Source organism: Argentina silus, assembly GCF_951799395.1.
Source record: "Argentina silus genome assembly, chromosome: 5".
NCBI lineage: Eukaryota > Metazoa > Chordata > Actinopteri > Argentiniformes > Argentinidae > Argentina > Argentina silus.
In genome coordinates this window covers 16434322-16454321 of record NC_139659.1, presented here as the reverse complement: position 1 = coordinate 16454321, position 20000 = coordinate 16434322, and the positions used below count along the sequence as shown (strand labels likewise).

The following is a 20000-nucleotide window of genomic DNA, read 5'->3' as shown; positions in this document are numbered from 1 at the left end:
ACTGTGAGCCAAGACCTTAAAGAGTTTCTTGGATGCCCAGTCTGTATCACCTCGTAAAGTCAGTTAATCAAAGCAACGTGCTAGCCTAGCCTCCCCTGTTAGCTTGCGCTGGGCTACGGATCAGGGTGTGTGGGGAAGCTCGTAAGCAGCAGGGGTGTGAGAGGGGAGGGCGTTCAGTGATGGAAAGGCCAAATCTGACAGAGAAGAATTGAAGATCATATAAAGTTGCAGTTTCTCAAGCGTGAGATGAAAAGATTTCTCCACCGAATAAACTTGGCACTAAATACCTTTACTTTTGCCTCTGAAGCTTATTGAGAGGAATGCTCACCCTTCGTGTACAAAGATGAGTTGAACGTCACATTTGTGTTGATTGAACCACAACCTCAACAGCAATGTGGAGTTGGACGGAGTTGGTTTCCCTCTCAGAAGCAGGAAGGATAATTTATGTCTCTCTGCACTGAAGCAATATCATCCATTTAGATCTGAGCTGCTTCATTTGCTCTATAGTACAACAAATTGGATGACAAAGGAGGCACTCTCAACCCAATTATCTGTTCCTTCCCTGATTTTCCTTTAACAAGGGCAAATGCAAGTGACTTTCCTGCTCACACAATATAAAACATGACAATATGACATAACAATAGCTTATTGACTCACATGACTCAAACCTTGGGCATTGCTGCAATGTTATCATAAAGGCAGCCTCCATAGTTCTCTTATCAGCCAGCATCTTAAGTCATAAATCACCCAGACAGAGATGGAAAGGGAGTTGTGACAAAAGCTGGGTGGAGCCAGACCTTGATCTCATTCTGCCAGTTATTGTATGTTTACTAGATCCTGATAGTTTGATTGTCAACTCTCAATGAAAATAGTGCATCAGAATCACCTTAGCATCCAGGAGGGTCAGACCAGTCCAAACCATCTCTGACTGTCCAGTTGACTGAGGGCAGTGGCTCTCAAAGTGGCGATAGATTTCATAGTTTTGGCAGACCAATGCTCAGACGACTGTTATAGTCAATGTATTACACTGATATGTTGTATATACTGTAGTAATAGTTGAGTTTCTGACTCATTTTATGAAATAAGGCAGAGAAAATGTAGGCTTGTCTCCTCAGAATTGAAAGCATGACCTCATAGTAACTGTAAACCTATCCTGGACCATCATCTATTTGGAACACAGTTTCAGCAAGAGCGGCCTACCCTCACTGACATTAAGAAAATAAATATGGTCAGGAAGCGAATGCGGTCTGAAGCGATTTGATGGAATCGATGCATTCTTTTCACAACTGACGAGAAGAGGTACAAATTTTGGTTTGGGGCGATGGAGGAAGGGAGGGAGGGAGGGGGTCAGGAAGGGATGGAAACATTGAGCATTCATTCCATCTGCCAGGGCACATACCGTACTATGACTGAACAACATGGATGACAGTGTTTCTATATGTCAAGTAGATCACTATGGTTCACATGCATTAATTCAATGTTACAGTTCCCTTGACCTAAAATAGTGTCACTTTCCCTAGATTTCTCTCAAATTGTTTATATGTATGCAGTACTTTGATTAATAGTTTCTAACCACACAACATTTGTCATTGCCAGTGTACACATGAAACATGGGGTTTTAGTTACCCACTGTACGGTAGTAGCCGCTCATGAGTATCATCAGTCTAGTATTGCCTGAGTGTTTGATGTTTCATTGTACATTTATCACACTTGCTAGATTACATACAGCTGTGTGATGGGGCTATTTTCGGTATATTTTCCTTCCATTAGAGTGAAAATGCTCCTTCATCTCATGTTGTGGTGACAGAAAGAGAGGACATGTGAAGCAAGCTTGGTGCTTTTCTGTCAACAGGTTTTTACAGCTTGGGCGGCTGAGGTGTTTTCCCTACATTTGTCAAGTAGCTGCAGGACTACGCAGGCCACAGGGCTATGGAACACTGGGCTCTGCACTTTCCGCGAACAAGGAATAAGCCCTTGACAAAATACTTTCCAAAAACAGTGTGGAGTGGCTGTGGGCTGTGGCACCAGAGAACTACCACCGTACTGTACCCTATGTTTGATCTTTGATGTTTATTCTTCTTCTGAAGCAAACAAGGTTACATCTATTAGCCAAAGCCACAATGGTGTTGAGAGGACTGAATCATTTGGATATATCAGATTTAACAATCAAGCCCTACAATGTCTCACATTTATGAACAGTTAATAATAAACATTTCCATCACCTAATGCCATTCTAATAGAGGGTTACTCTGTACAGTACCCATTGGCCTCCTTTCAAATGGAGCCTGAATTTAGTTTGAGGAGCACTTACAGTAACTGCTTTTACTGCTCTCCAGGGAACTTGTTGAAATGTAAGCACAACTGATACCCTGTCTAGTATTGCTGTCTCGTATTGCTGTCTTTCCTTTGAAGGTTGTATCAATGTACCAAGTGCTTTAAGAGCTTTTATTAAAAGCTTTACTCACAGCGGTTCACTTAAATCCATACAAGGCCACTGTAGCCAGGCTTGTGCTGTCTGAAATTTATTGACCATGTCCCTCCTTCGACTGGCCCAGTGTAGCAATGTTCTGGGTGGGTTGCTGTGGTAACAGATATAACATTGCTGGAGTAGCACTGAGGGACCCTGAAAGACCACGGTCCTCTCCGCCTCAGAGCTCATCTCAAACACCGGCTTGAGGACCAGAGGAGCAGGGAGGGGATTACACACAGTTTGACAACACCAGTCTGATCTGATGATTTCTGCAGATTCAACGCCCAACGCTGAAGAGCCATCAAAAAACGTGTGTAAAATGTTTAAAAAGGAATTCCACTGCGACAGCATAAAGTTCAGTCTTCTCTGTTTCCTCTCCTCTGTACTGAACCAGGCCCTCCATGTCATGCCACATACCTCTGCTCTTACCAAGCAAGCATTTGCAACTGGTTCAGATCCTCCTCGATACAATACAGTACCTCCGTGGCAATGGCAATGATGTGGCACAGTTCATTCTCATAGGGTTTCTACAACCACCTGAGCCCTTTGGTGGCCCTTGATTTAAATCTCTCTCCTGGGTTTCCATTCCTGACCCACCCTCTGGATGAACCGGGCACGTGTTTACTGGGGTCAGGGCAGAGGTATACTCTACATCCTGTCTGTTTGCCACATGCTTCAGCTGGTGGCCCTGAGGGAGACAAGCCTCTCCTTTACACCTTCAAGCCTTGTTGTGATTAATGTCTCTTAATCTTCCTCTGAGCCCCTATACCGTCTATGTGCCAACAATATATACAGGGACGTTGTAGATCTGACCTAACCTTAGCACCAGTGGAGGCTGATGGGGGTGTTTGCTACCAAACCTCATTCCATTCCATGCACTACAATGAGCCTCTACCATCACCAGCCTCCCCTGCTTTCCACCTACAGCATGTTTATTAGCTCCCATACTTCACACGCTAGAGCCCTGAATGATATGCCAGAGACACACAAACACACGGATACATAACGTGCAAGACAAAACAAGCCAGAGTGATAAATCTCACCAGAGCCATAACGTCCAGGCTGCATTCCTGAGAAGACTCCAGGGACAATGACATGGCATTAAAGCTTTGCATGAACAGAACAGCCAGGAGATCGCTTAAAGTGGTACACTTTACCAGTACAGGTTCATCTGTTTCATTGAAAAGGTCAAATTGACACAGAAGAAAAACTAAATCCGAACGGGAAAAGAGTCTTCTCAGACATGACAATTACCCAACACTGCTCTATGTATTTTGTGTTTTGTTTTCAATGGGTGATGGTCCCGTGAGGGAAGTTAAGTTGTCCTGCTTTTTAACATTTGATATATCAACTGACCATTTACAAGCCCCTGAAATGCACCAAAAATACACACTTCCAGGCAAGATCAACAAAGGCACAGACAAAGTCTGTAAGAGCTTAAAAAAGAAGACGCACTTTAACTACGGTCTTAAATAAACCATGAGAGTACATAGTGTAGTAAAACCAACATGCAGGCTGTAATGAAACTCAATGGCTCTATTCTGTTCCATTTGAATATGAGAAAACATGGGCAAAAGTGTCATAACAATGTCGAAATTACATTAGGACACAACATGTAGGTCAGTATGTAGGCATAAGCATCTTGCTTAAGCAGCGTGTGTGTGTGTGTGTGTGTGCGTGCGTGCGTGCGTGCGCGTGTGTGTATGTGTGCGTGTGTGTGTGTGTGAGTGTTGGCTGTCTTACCTCTGCAGGGTGAGGTTGAGGTTGTCTGTGCAGGCTTTGATCTTGTTCTGAGCCTCCAAGTGGTTCATGCTGTCAGAGGCGATGCCGTCAATAGACAGGACTACATCTCCCACACTGATCTTGGCGTTGGCTGCCTTGCCCCCATCAGTCAACTGCAAAGACATAAATCACAAATATTGGTTCATGTACGGTAAGATGAGGTCCTAAAACGCATGTATAAAGTATATATTCAAACCATACAGTGCATTCATTGAAGCCATGAAACATCAGCATCTCAGGGGTGAGGGACATCTTGCCATACTGACCTTAGCTACTCGACTGTGGGGGTATTTAGTCCCCAAACAGTGGAGAGCACAGCAATATGCTTCCTCCCAGAGCACAAAACAGCATTTATCACACTCTGTCACAGATTAGATCTGTGTTCGCCTTCCCTCTTTAATATGGACCAAACCTTCTTCAACAAACTTGAGTATCCATGAATTCACTTCCAAACTCTAGTCCAGCACTGTTCCAAAATGCTTTTATCACAGAACACAGAACAAAAGGCTGAGGCATGATCTGTCCCATGAGCAACCCTTGACTGAAAACAGGAAATGATAGTCGTAAATGATAAAATTACACAATAAAATATTCATCCATTATTTTATTTCGCCCAGCATTGTGTGCTCCCTCTCTCTCTCTCTCTCTCTCTCTCTCTCTCTCTCTCTCTCTCTCTGTCTCTCTCTCTCATGTCTTATGTAACCTTGGTTACGCAACACAGGCGTTTTCTCCTCTTCACAACGCCACTTATCAGCGGGGCCCAGAATAGCCTTAGCAAACACCCCTGAGACAGACAGACCTCCACACATGCTGGGTGTGCTGCTGCTCCATGACCTCTTTGAAGTGAGAAGACGGCAGCATGTCATATATCTCCCCAACTTACAAAGACGTCCGGACAGGTAATGATTTTACAGTCTAGGTGGCATGGCCTCGGACTTCTAAATCAAACACCGAATCGAAGTAAAAGGCACGTAGAAATAACGGCCAAGACATTCCACCGTTGGCTAATACTCTCTCTCTCTCTCTCTCTCTCGGGGTACTCTCTCTTGGGGTACTTCTAACCCACTTGGCTTTGATTTAAAAAGGCATCCCCGTGGTAAAGACCGGGCCATACATTACCCAAACCTTTTGATTCTGAGGGTTTGGTGAGAGGTGCTTATGAAGAGGTTCCCATGAGTTACAGCCTTCAGACGAGGCCTCAGGTCTACTGTGCCAGAGCAGGCAGACAGACAGACAGACAGACAGACAGACAGACAGGCCGGCTAGGCCCATACTGTATGACTGGAGTAGACACACTGTAATCTATTAGAAGGCTAGGTCATGCATGTGTCTGAGTTTGCTTAGAGAGACTGTTTTACTATTGTATGCTTTATCGTCCCATCTCTGAGAGATTGTGATGTACTGTGCTAAGGGGCCTGAGAAACCGCAAGGAGGCCTTGCCGGTCTGGGAGGAAGGATGTGATCTTATCTGATGCTAAGTAATGAACTGGAAGCTGAACTTGAGCCTGCTGTGGAGGAGACATGGTATAATGCAGTATATCCTAGTTTGTGTTATCTATTCAAGTGTGAAAAGGGATCAGCTCTAATACCCTGATGTCATGCTAGATCTATGATCATGTGAGAGGTTGTGAGAACAAAAAAAAAGGTTGTGGGAAAGGTCCCGAGGAGAGTGGAAAACATGGGGAAAAAACTGCAACGAAAATCTGACGGAGTTCCTTAGAGATCTGTTATCTGCCCCACATCTTAGTCATGACAGACTTCATTAACAGCCAAAACAGCTGACAAGCAGTACTGTAAATCTATGATGTAGTTAACACTGTTGCATTTCATCCTAATTCAAAGCAAAACCACTGGAGGACAAGCCGACCCCTGTTTGTCTAACCCCCATATGGCGGCTCTCCTCCCCAGACAACAGGTGGGGTCAGGTGCGTCACATCTTCCATTCCGCCCCGCTAGTTTGGATCCGCTGCTTAACACAGGATATGCCAAGACAGGAAGCGGCCTGACGAAACCATGACGATGGTGGGATGACTCTCTCTCTATGACGAGCGAGCGAGGGAGCGAGGGAGCCAGTGGCGATTACACAAGCACGCCTGCACCTCGTCAATCACTCCACACTCCCCTAAACGTCAACACCTGTGGATCCGCGGCACCGCCATCATCAAACTGGAACAAACATTGCTCCTGGCTGTTTTTAGGATTCTAGGATTCTCACCTCTGAACATAATGTTCTATGGCCTTAATACCACACATCATAGAGCACAGTAGCAGTCAGGGGGCAGGAGGTTAGAGGGGGGGCTAGTGGTAGTCTAGTGTATGTGGGGGGAGGCCTGTAGATGTGACAGCACAGAGCCTAATGAGGCAACAACATGTTGTGGGGGGACTTGTCTCTGTCAGACTTCTTCACTCTTTCTTATGACCTATGACCATAACAATGTGTTGGCTCAGCCAAGACTGTCATGCTACCTTACAACCTCATAAAACGCAAAGAATTTTATTTAAATGTGACTCACCCAACATGTGGCTTTTAAGGTAACATTTATCATTCGACAACACAAGTTGCTGCGAGTGTTTCTGGCTCCTCATCACACAGAGGCTGTGTGAGTCACATTCGTGAGTATTCAGCCATAGGAGACCGATGTCCATCAATGCCCCATTCAGGCCATTCAGGGCATTGTGTGTGTGAGAGAGAGAGAGAGAGAGGGAGAGAGAGAGAGAGAGAGAGAGAGAGAGAGAGAGAGAGAGAGAGAGAGAGAGAGCATAAAGGCTGGAGCTGGGAAGCATGACGATGTATAGACCTGAACACAACACACACAGGATGTTCCCTCTCTCTCTCTCTGCTGACTGGGAATCCCTTCAGTCTGGGAAGTTAGAGAACTCAGTAGTGCAGTACCTAGACTTTGTGTGACACAATAGACTGCCTCTTGTTCCTACAGAAGTCAAGAGCATACAGTACTGTATGGAGGTGAGGACTGCTTTTGTGTTCAGCTCCATAATGAGGCAGACAGGGTCGGGGGACTGAATGTCTTTGTTTACACTGGGGGGGATAATAACCGCTGGGTCCGCAGTGACACATTTTCTTCAAGTTTCCCTTTTTTGGTGTTGTTATCAGTGACATCAGAATGCACAGGCTAGCAGGAAGCACAGGAAGCATAGTTCAGGCATATGCATACCATACTCAGACATGGGTTGGGCACTTATGTTCTGTTAAGTGCACAGGCAGGGCAGGCACACAGAATGCACTATTAATACACAGACACAGACACGCACACGCACACACACACACACACACACACACACACACACACACACACACACACACACACAAACAGAGAGTGACTTGGCTCATTTCGCTTTAGGACCGCTCAAAATAAAATCACCTAAATTGCTCTCTGGGGTTTAATTGGTGTCCAATCTGATGAGTGGTAAGTACAAACCCCATTACTGTGAGTCTGAGCACCCCCTGGGGAATAACACTCTGTTCTCCAGAGGAGAGCCAACACTCTCTCTGACCCACGCAAATCAGAGACCCTCCACAGCCCTGTGGTCACAAACAGAGTCAACACCAGGGTTATGGGACGGAGCACCGCCACAGTCAAACACTCAGCAGGAGCTGGGATTCCACTGGGTTCAAGTTATGTGTGTGTGTGTGTGTGTGTGTGTGTGTGTGTGTGTGTGTGTGTGTGTGTGTGTGTGTGTGTGTGCGTGTGGGTGTTGAGTAAAACAAGCACACAGACACAAGTACATCTGGCCATTAGGCATCTACAGTAGATTATATCCGTGAAGTTTAAAGGCAATAGCCTGCTGGATACCGTTGTCTATATTTGGTAAGACCCTCAAATGCTTATCATCATCTCCAGACACACACACACTCCTTTCTAGAGAAGAGAGGCTACGTTTGAAAGAGTCTACTGTGTCGCTTTACCGTCTGTTGAGTAATAATAGAGAGAACAGAGGGCGCTTTATCAGCCGGCCGTCCCACAGACACACACTGTCTTTCTCACACAAGTACAAAACAAATACACGTCATGCTAAGAATCCCCGGAATCTCCTCTCTATAAATATCATAAAACTAGAAAGACACAGGACACCACCAAGTGTGATAGAGATCAGAAAAGTACACACACACTCTGTATGCACTGTTCAACACATATCAGTGAAGTATATGACCACTGCACACCTTGCAGTGTTTTGGCAGTCCCTCAGTCAACGCTGTGGACAAATTATAACTCAGATCAAAAGAACAGGTTACAAGAGAGACCCGGCTGCATCGGAACCCCGTTCCTCCTCGACTCGACGAGAGCACAAAAACACAACCCTTCTTTTGTTTCATAAAAAGCAACAGAATGCTCCTCATTACATTTGTGTGGCCGACGAAAATGAGGCAGCTGTCCAAAAATGGATGAAATATCTTTCCTTCTTTTCTGCTCTGCTCTGGCGAATGTGATCTTGATCCAACCACATAATGCACGCTGGTTGCTGTGGTGCTCTCCACAGTGCCGGCTTCATAGCTGGGCCGTTAATGTTAATGAATGGCTGTTCCACCAGGATGACACCAGCTTCTCTCTTGGTTCCGCGGAGGGAGAAACAGACCACAGCTGCCTCCAACTCTCTGTGGGTTTATGACTGAATCTGAGTAAAAGCAGGCTGGATTTAGTAGTGGTTAGGGTGATAGATGACACTGTTGCTGCCTCGTGGAGATAATACCAACTATAGTTGGCCAGTGGACAATGTGCTCTACCCTCCCTGGACTATATAAGATAGCCTACTTCACTACAGATACCCAAGACATCACTAATCCTACAGTTTGGATAGAGCATGTCCTTATTTTCTGGGTAAAAGATAAGGCTCTATTCAGTCTTGACAAATGGTGCTGATTACGAGATCTAATCAAGATGGATTAAGTGAGAGCTGAGCGGTATGGCTTCATCTTAACCACAGAGAGTCACTTTAAAGAGAGAGGGAGGAGAGCAGGAGATCTCCACCCCAAGTCAATTGGTTCCACGTGTATTCCATCAGCCTGCTGCACATAAATTACCCTAGTAATTAAATAATAAAAAACATAATCCAACAAATCCAATTCAAACTTCTCTGATAAAAAGGTTTACCGATATATGATCTTATCGTGAAAAGGGAAGAGTTTCTTTATTGAGAAAACCAGGATAAACATGCTATGAATCAACAGTAGATTCATTCATATTCTACCAGCCTGGGCCCACACAGCATTTCAAAATGGATGAGAATGATTCTTTTTTTGTTGCTATCCAGGATCAGATCGAGCATCGTCTGATTTCCCCTCTACTACTAAATATTTGTGAGATAGATCTGATGCTGGAGAGCAAAAAAGAATCCGGATCATTCTGATGTAGATTTAGAGTTTTGAAATCCTGGGCCCAGATGATGGATGATAGTGAGGAGGATCAGTTGAGCTCTAGGAGAAACTCCTGTGTAAAGGAGCGCTTGCTTACAAAGACAGAGAGGCAGTTTCAGATGTATCATTATTTTGTTATTATCATTATCATTATTATCTATTATTCTAGAAATGTTCTTGGTACAGTAAGTTTATTTTCCTTCCTGTATAATTCTATCAACACTTAGCAGATAATGACTTTTAGCAAATACTTCATCCAGCTCCCATGACGAAAGACATTACACTCCCCTCTCCACTTTTCTTTCATATTTTTCCTCTTATCTTCCAAACTTCTTACACATGTATCTCTCATAAAGATAAAGACTCAGCAACCCAGTCATACAGTAAGTCAAGCAACAAACCTTATACACACACCCAGTCAACCCATGGGAGAATAGAGATATATCACAGAGATTTATCACAGAATATCCCCATTCTGAGGGAAGAATTCAAGTTGGCCTAACCCTTAATGCCATAAGCCTATTAAATTCACCTCTGTTGATAGTGAGCAAGCTACTGCTTGTCTTTACTGCAGTTATGAGCACCAACAATCCCTTACAAAGCCAGTGAGAGAGGCAGCTGAAGTGTTTACGGTTGTTGCATTTTTTAGGAGTCATGTCACAGGAAGTGACTTGTGTGGTGAGAGAGGACGGCTTGTGAAATGGAAGTGACGTCTGTCTGAGACAGAGAGAAGACCTGACAGACAGAGAACCTTATATGGGCCTTAGATATCTAGACCACGGCGAAAAAACATTGTTTCTCACGTCTCTGTTTAAAAGCAACACGTGGAATCAAGTCAGAGTGAGTCAGATCACTCTCGGTAATTTACAGATACTTTATGTCAATAACCATGTGAATGACACCATCTACCAGTCTGCCCTAACCTGCCAAAGGCCTAATAATAAAGTACCTGCAAATACACAAATACAATACCAGTCTCTCCATGAATGTTTGATCCTAACCCCTAGCCCATCTACTCGTGACCGTGCTCCCACAGTATGTGAGAGACCTAGATTTGATCCCCAGCTGGTGTTACAGTTTAACGACCTGGCTGCCCCCTTGGACATGCTGTCATAATTCCCATACAGTACAGTAGGTGCTCACAAGTGACTCATTTCCACTCCACTACTCCAACAATACAACCGCAGTGAGAATCAATTTCCTCTGTAGAGAGTTTTTGCTGAGTGGAGGAAGGCAGGACTGCGGCCCCAGCACGTCCCCATAAAGCTGATTAAAAAGCAAGGCCCTGATGCCTGAACCCTCTGCCCTGTAAAACCACTGGGATGAATCTGTCGAGGCAGCATTCCACAGTCGGTGTGCAGCAGGCAGCAGCTTACCGCAACCTGCTGGGCCAGAACAAGCAGAAGAAATGGCCCATGAAGAACAGAACCTAATAGAGGGCTGTGCAGGCCTGTGCGTCCCGTCTGTTTTATCTACGCACCTGTTACAACCTGTACACATTGTTGCATGTCTCTAGACAGAGGAGTATATTTAACAGGAGAGGACAGGAAATGAAAGGATTGAGAGAGGGGGAAATTGGGGGGAATGAGGAGAAAGGAGCAGGAAGAAATGGGGTACGGTACATATAGAGGAGAGGATAAAAAAAAAAGCAAGTGTTCTTTTTTCTTTGAGGAAAACATTCCAATCAAAGCCACTTGAACAGAGGCAGGCTCTTGTCTGTGTCTCTGGCTTGGTTGTCATGGTCTGATTCCAGCCGCCTTCTCCTGCGGCCATGCCTCTAGAAGACAGGAGATACGCTAGCAGACCGGCGTTGGCACTCATGCCTAATGCCATGACAACGCAAACAAAACAACACATTCCAATAGTAGGGCCAGAATCAGAGACTGAGTACTGAATAGTCGGCTTAGTTAAGAAACATAGCCCTAAATCCTCAGGAATCACCTGATAACCATGTGTCAAACACAGCACATTTGCTGTGGCGGACTGTGAGCAAAAATAGCATGCAGGGACGATTTGGTAAGGTTGTGTGTGTGTGTGTGTGTGTGTGTGTGTGTGTGTGTGTGTGTGTGTGTGTGTGTGTGTGTGTGTGTGTGTGTGTGTGTCCTCCACATACAGTGAAAACTGGAACATTCACACAGGAAGCAGGAGATTAACTCAGATTTCAGACATATTTGTCAGGACGTGTGAGACTGAAGCCCTGCTGTTGAGGGCCCACATAGTCTCTCACTCATCAACCATGAGGAGCAGGACATGGTTACTTTCTGTGGAATAGTGACTCTGTCTCTGCAGGGTTGAAATGTGAGGAGACTGGGAGGACAGAAATATGCCATACTCTGAACTCTGAACAGAAACATGCCATATTTCATTTACTGTATATTCTTATACTACTACAGTATATACTTATATAACTGTATATCATGTTGAGCTATTTTTTTAATACTATGCATGGATATCAGGGGAGGCTGGTGGAGGCAGAAATCAGAGGACGGGCTGACTGATGGATATTCCTATAAATTGTTCGTACATAAATTTCCCATTCCCCAATTTCACATTGTATGAACAGCATGAAGCTGTATATGGTGTTAGCTAGCGTGAGTCTTTTTGAAAAGTGTTTTTCCTGTGCAGACATTCCTGCTGTCATGCCATCTCGTTTGTCTTCTGGGACAATTACTTCTTGATCTCAAACATTTGACATTTTTCAACAAACAAAAAGCATTTGTGGGGAGAGATATAAATCAAAATGGAGTGATAACTGGAACGATGGATATTGTTCTTTTTTCTTGTGCCATGGCATCAGGGAGATTAGAAGCAGCTGTCTGTCTACAAAATACTGGAAAGCATACAGATCTAACTGGGCTCAGATACAGTTTGTTTAGCACAGAGAAGACTGTCTGCATAGCTACAGTATGAAACCCCTACTTTTATGAAACCCATACTTTTAGCCCAAGAAACCTTGAGACTACAGACTATGAAGCAGTTCCTTAAAATACGGTACATTGCTGATGTTTGAAAGATGACTGAACCTGGATTTAAACTGAGTCAATTAAAGAGAGGCTCAAGGCTCAACTTGCTGTTACTGTATATCCAGTTAAAGAGATGCTACAGGATTTTTGTCGCTAATTCTTTACATACAATTTGGGCTTGTGTTGAGCGTATATAATGTTCATCAATCGTGTATCTCATTCGACCACACAGTCCACAGTATAAGGTCAATAAACGTTTGCAAAAAAAGCTTTTGCTCATAGGAGTGGAGAGGTGTGCCCCTGTCTGTGCCCCTTTCTGTTACTTTTCAAGTCATTTCTTAAGAACATTTCTGTCTACTTAGAGGACGCGTTTTTAGCTTGTGAGTGCTAATTTTAGAACTAACGGCTGAAATGACACAAACATCCTGTAGCATCTCCTTAACAACCATTTAATTCCCAGCAGCCTATTGCCTTAACTTTCACTTTGCATCATGATTAACTTTACCATTTAAACTCCATCTGACATTCATCATCAGACCCAGAATGGAAGTGTTGATATAGTCTTGGCTCAATATCTTGGCCTGTGAAAGTAACAGTTTTATCGTAAATAATGTCTGCTCTCACTCACACTGCTTCCTATTGCACAGCCTGCCATTTCAAGGCTGCGACGATGAGGAAATCATAAGGAAAAGATGTTAGGTTCCTTTTTTGTGAGAGCAACGGGACTTCAAGGCATTCTCCCTCTCCACTGATAAGATCAAAGATGACCTTGGCCATTGCTGTTGAGTTCCCAGGGTCATGAGACCGTTCCCATACAGGCGTCAGGAGAGGAGACTGAAATCCAAATATTCCAATCATGGAGGAAAGTATGAAACACAGAGGACACTCATCTCTGATCCAAGAGACATAAATATCAGAAGGGACAGCGAGAGTGGTGATTGCTGCCTACCCTCACCACCTGGGGTCTGCCCGTCAGGAAGTCCAGGATCCAGTTACACGGAGAGGTGTTAAGACCCAGGTCCCTGAGCTTGGTGACGAGCTTGGAGGGGACTTTGGTGTGGAATGCTGAACCGTAGTCAATGAACAGCATTCTTACATGGTATATCGTTCTTGTCTAGGTGGGGATAGAGCAGTGTACATGGTGAGAGAAATGGCGTCATCAGTGGATCTGTTGGGGCGGTATGCAAATTGGAGTGGGTCCAGTGTGGCAGGTAGTGAGGAGTTGATGTGGGTCTTAACCAGCCTCGTAAAGCACCTCATGACAACAGATGTGAGTGCAACAGGGCGATAAATTGGTAGTGGAAATAGTAGAGGTTAAGACCCACTGTCAATGGTGTGTTTCATTCAGTTATTTTTGCTATTCATACCCTATTCTTCACTGTGTGTGTGTGTATGTGTGTTAATTACGTAGTGTTGGTGTCCATTAGTTCCAGAATGGCTAGAAATTTAACCACACACATAATTTTACAATGCCACAACTGCAAAACCATTAAACCTTAAATCTAGCATTTGAACAATCTGGACGTTTTTACTGTCTATCCCGCTGCGCTTCCAATCGCTATGAATCACTATCTTCCCCATATGGTGCTTTCTCTCTCTCTCTCTCTCTCTCTCTCTTTCGCTCGTTCTCTCTCTCTCTCTCTCTCTCTCTCTCTCTCTCTCTCTTGCTCTCTCTCTCTCTCTCTCTCTTTCGCTCATTCTCTCTCTCTCTCTCTCTCTCTCTCTCTCTCTCTCTCTCTTGCTCTCTCTCTCTCTCTTTCCCTGGTCCCATTCCTAGCACAGCACAAATCACAGCCCGGTAATAAAGCGTTCACATGAATCCATCCACATACTACTCCGCCCAGTCAGAGCTGATAACTGGCACCAAGTACTAATGCTTATGATGATTCTCTCCAAGCCAATAAAGCTTGCATAGCACTACTGAGATTTGAAGGAAGACAAGGATAGGGAGGATGCCAAAAAACACTGTCTGTTCAATATGACATATGATCTGTGAACGGCTTGGATAAAGATTTTCTTGCCATCTTCAGAGCACAGCAGAATGTTCAATATACAAACTCCCATCGGATTGTTTTAGCACATTAACACAAGAGACAGATAACAGATTGAGAAACATTAGGCCTATTAGTATAATTTATAAACATTTGGACCATATCCCGTTTGGCCTCTCTACTGCACAAACACGTTATCTAGCTTTATGGTTTCCTGAAATACAAGAGAACATTTTTTCTCGGTTTTTATTTATTTTTCTTGGACTTGGATTCTAGGAGGAACTTCTATCCACACAGTAGGCCTATAAGCCTACTTCTACCAAGTTCAACACTTTTTTCTTTCATCTAAATAGACATTACAATAGTTTAACTTAACTTTAACAAACTACCACCATCAGTACTTCATCAAAGTATACATGATAAGCTGTAAAGAAGTTGCCTGAACATTGCCCTAGAAACAGCCTTGAATAGCTTAGCCTGCTCCACAGGGCTTCAACATTCAGTCTCACAGGGAACCCATCTAATCTAAACTGTGTGTTGGCCTTCACTCTCAGCAATGACGTTGAACGTTTCGGGTCAAGACCACGAGAATTCAACAGACAACCTTGAAGTGCTGGTCAGTATACAGTAAAAGTACCATAGTATTACTATACACACAAGGACAACTTCAGAGCAAAATCAGGAAATGTATAATAGCAGCTTGAGGTTGCATGAGAGAACCCAGGCAAGTGGCTGGAAAGAAGATTGACTGGCTGCAATATAGATGTTTACCATGACATCAAAGAGTAGTGTAAGGACTGGCCCAGACCAGAGGAACTGCTCTGTCAACCAATAACAGCTCTGACTGGACCCAAAACGCAGCACAGCTCAAAATAGCTAGTGTGGTTTCTGCACTTCACTCTAATAGTTGACCCAAAGTATTCATTTAAAAAATAAAAACACATTCATCTAAAAAATGCTGTGTAAATCATGTCACTGACCCAATGCCAAATCCACCCAGTACAGACTGCTGTATCCCATGAGCCACACATCGTGTTTCACTAGGAGAGAGTTCACATCCTTCCTATCACAGAACATAGTGTAACATAATTGCAGCTGAGAGTTTGACCTGAAAGACTGACTTGAGTTTGACTGTGGTAGGTTTACTTACTGAACTATGAATCAATGACAACCCTGCCTAATGTATTCCAATAATTTGATCTAGAAAAAAGAGGTAATGGCCAGCATTAGGGTTAGGGTTAGTAACAAACCCTAATGAGTAAGATAACTAATTCCAGGTCGGACATAACGTTGTACATATAGTTATTGATTTAGAAAGATCACTCCACGTTTTCATTAGTCTCAGGGCCACAATCGAGTCTGAAACTTGAGACACCGACGAAGCATGGATGTTTTTGGATGTGGTCCATTTTACCTACGGCCTAGAAAGCCTCTCTTCTGCAATCTTAACCCTGCCCTTTGAAACAGAATGGAATATTACTGCTCTGTAAAGGAAACAGACATACGGACATACCAGAAACAGACATACTGTAGTGCCCATTACACAGAAACACATGTGCAAGCACCACACTGACACATACAAATGTCATGTGGATGATGATCTTATGTTGCAGCGATGGCATTAGTGTTCACCAGCTGAATTCCACTCCATTCTGAGTGACATTAGCAGGACCATAATAAGACATGGGGGTAGAGAGAACACATCAGGGGGCTCTGCCTCTAATACAAACAGACTGCTAAAATTAGTTTGTATATGTTCATGCCTATGTATCACATGTCCCTTCAAACACAAACAGAGGGAATACAAGGTTGAGAAGGGCAAAGAGGGGAGGAAAAGAGAGAAAGAGCGACAGAGAGAGAGAAGGAGGGGGGCTTAACTGTGCTGACCCTTGTCTGACCTATACTGCAAAGACGCAGACGCATGTAACTAAATCTAGCCATCGTTTAGCCTGCAGGAGAAACAAGAGTTATGGAACCCTCTTTCATCTGAAAATGTAATTAATGATCATACACTGAATGGACTTGCCCTAGTTAGAAGGTGAGCTAATGTTGCCTAAAAAGGAGCTGGCGTATTCACACTCACAGATTACTGTGACAGAGAGAGGGGGTGGGGGGGGGGGCTCAGACACCTGCTGTACAGAACAGGACTGTTTCCTTCCTCTGTTAATCATTAATCATGTGGAACACTGGTACATATTACATTACTTCATACTAAGCAGGCAGACTATACAAATACAGTATGCAATCTCCTCATCTAATTTATTCACTAACACTATCATTTCAGGACATTGTAACAGACACCAACTCTCATTTCAACTGGACTGCTAAAATCATAGCTGCCCCAAATGTGATTTTTTTTAGTGACTTTCTTTGTCCAAGAGAAGAGAAGATTAGACAAGTCTCACATTCTAATAATAATTAGAATCAACTTGATAGATGTTGAGATGTAAATGCTGATCAAAGCTAAACAAGGTCTTCTGAACATCTGCAGCCCAATCAAAACCCTCAAATAATCCCATCAGAGACTTTCAAATCACTTTCAAAGGAACTCAAAGGGCCTGGGTTCATCCTAGTAGCGTGAGCACGTCCCATTCCTATTCTGTATGATTTATGACTCAGGCTCCTTCTCTTGCTTTGTACTGATTTGTCTGTGTTATTACTAAGCCAAAGCTCCGTCAAAGTTTATTGAGATCAGAGACAAGCTACAGCATCTCCCTATTCGCCCTCCTAACTCTAATGAAAAGATATATGCTAGCCAGCTAGACAGCCAAGGAAAACAAAACAAAACAAAAACACGCAAGCCCATGCTGAAACAGGCATTGGTACTGTATACTGTATACTGAGTTCGGACGGGATTCAGTGTTAACTCTCACCCGTAATTCAGTGAGCCACTTACTCCTGCTGTTAGATCAAGCATGTGTGAAAGTAAAGCCCTTATTGGGCACCAGATAGAGGAACAGAGACACTTCATCAGCAGACCATGAAGCCGAGAGCGTCCTGGTTAGGATGGAATCAACCCCTCATCTCAATTACAGCTTCATTATTCCTTAATTATACGAACATGCCCTTTTATCATCTAAACCATAACAAAGACAATTATGCACCCTAGCAATTATGCTGAATTACTACTAAAGTCCTAATGGATATCTGGATGATCTGTGGTCTGAGACTCTCATGTGATCTTTGATAGTACTCTCTCTACAGTCTTTTAATCGGTGGGCTGGGGCCATGGCTAGGCTGTTGACTGACGTTTCCATACAAGTGCCTTGTAATTATTTACTTTCCCTACTGTAAATACAGTCAGTCAAGATGGCTCCCAACATGTCACACTTACAGATCTGAACCCCTCACTTCTATTTTAGAAACTATTTTGAATGATTATATGAAAACAGGTAGTAAACAGGTCAACATATCTTCAACCAAGTAACTATGAATCATGCCAAATACCATCCTATCCAGCTCCGATTTGGATCCAGTCTCTGTTAATGGGTACAGAAAGGTAAACAGATTATAACTACGATTGTTATTGTTGACTTTACACTACAATATAATAACAGTTAAGCACTTAAAGCACTTGTAGCCCATTAGTCTTTGAGCAGAGAGGAGTGACAGACTGGTGAGAGTGTGGAGAGGGCCCATCAGTGGAATGACAGACAGATAAGCCTCATGGAACCAGTAGCCCAGAGTATGTTTGTTTTAAATAAACAGTTGACTTATACCAGCATTCCTCAGCTCAGCTGAGAGCTCTCTCTATTCAGCACTTCCTAAAGGCAAGAGTTGAGAGGAGATGGATCATTTCACACTAAAACTCACTGATAAGAGTTCTGATGCTCGTCAACCAACACAGCGTACTCCAAACCTCTAACCCTCTAACCCTGATATCCAAAACAAACCTCTCATTCCACAGACGTCAAGTCAAAATGAGGTAAATCAGTTCCTTTATGGGTACAGTGCTGGAGAGGATTCAGAGGGGCTACTGTATTCTCTTGCTTTTAAGGAGGTAGCGGGCCGACTCAAGTAAGACACAGCACACCACGACAGCTAAACTCATCATCCTCAACCCTTCAACAGACCACTCTCACAGTAAAACCCCAACCTCAAGTTTTTGGGACACAAAGGGAACACTGTCCCACTCCTGTGGATTTGGGAACACACATGTATCAACTTCTCACCTGCACTCCAAGAGCAACAGAGCTCAGTCTCAAGCTGCGTATGTTGGCGGTGCTTTGTGTCGGAATGGGATTTCCAGTCAGCCGAGCGGTGGACAGCCGAGCGGTGGATAAGAAAAAGGGCCCATTCCTGATGCCTGGACACCGTCAGCACTGGAAATATGACACCGTGATGTCAGTCACTGACCATGTGATGAGGTGGAAATATGTCCCAGTAATGTCAATGAGCACAACGTGGTCAAGTGGAAATCTGACCAAGCAATGTCGCTTCGCTACGCTCACCAAGCTTGTGGTGTTCTGACCGACAAGTGACTCATCACAAGCCTTTTGGTGGACAGGAGGTAGACATTTATAGCCAGTGGAAAAGCTACCATATAAACTACTTGTCAAAACTTGCCAAAATACATCTTTCACAGTGGCTGAACTTGGTGATTTTATTGGCATTCATGGTTTTGTAACACTGGTTTTGACACTGAAACACTATGAATGCTGCAGTGTTCCAATCCAGAGAGGTACTTTATATTGTGGGAAACATGTTCTAGCTCACACCTCTCCAGTAAATCAGCCGTTGTTTTCACTCAAAGCACATTAAGTGTCTTGTTCTAGTGCAGAAGCCAGGTCACAAATAAAGTATGTTACTTTTTGTTCTGCCCACTGTGACAAATTATGTATCAAGCCTGTCTTTATTCATGCAGTGCTATTCTTCAAAATGTAAATGCCAACGTTAACATTATGTTTCTCTTGGAGGTTTTGAAAGATTCCATGCTAGAGATGCAGCATAATTCAAAATGATGTCTTTTAAAATATATGGTTGTCAAGAATCCATGGAACTTTGAAAGGCTATTTCTCTTCCATTCATATAGTATCACCTCCAAAACAAACACACGCACGCACACACGCACGCACGCACGCACACACAAACACACACACACACACACACAAACACACACACACACACACACACACACACACACACACACACACACACACACACACACACACACACACTTAAAAAACCTTGAGACTACGGTCATTTCTTTTGATGTCAGCATAACAGGAAATGGCACAACAGTACAAAGCATTGCAGAAAATAGATTTGTCCATCTGCCCAATACAGTTCAGTCAACTCAACTGACAAGTTACTGAGGTGTGTTGACAAATAGTTTATGATCAATCTGACTTAAAACACCTAGTAATTGTTTCCCTCTATTTAAAGAGCTCTTTGGTGAATGCCATCCATTACCATATAAGGCA

At 43.6% G+C, this 20000-nt stretch overlaps 1 protein-coding gene across 1 annotated transcript in view; it reads right to left on the bottom strand.

Annotated features, from left to right (window-relative positions):
- pdlim5b (PDZ and LIM domain 5b) overlaps nt 1-20000 on the bottom strand; it is a 53646-nt gene that overhangs the window by 24432 nt on the left and 9214 nt on the right. Inside the window, exon 3 of the mRNA XM_083670608.1 lies at nt 4214-4365. Coding sequence (XP_083526734.1) covers nt 4214-4365 — 152 coding nt within the window. The remainder of the gene's footprint in view (nt 1-4213; nt 4366-20000) is intronic.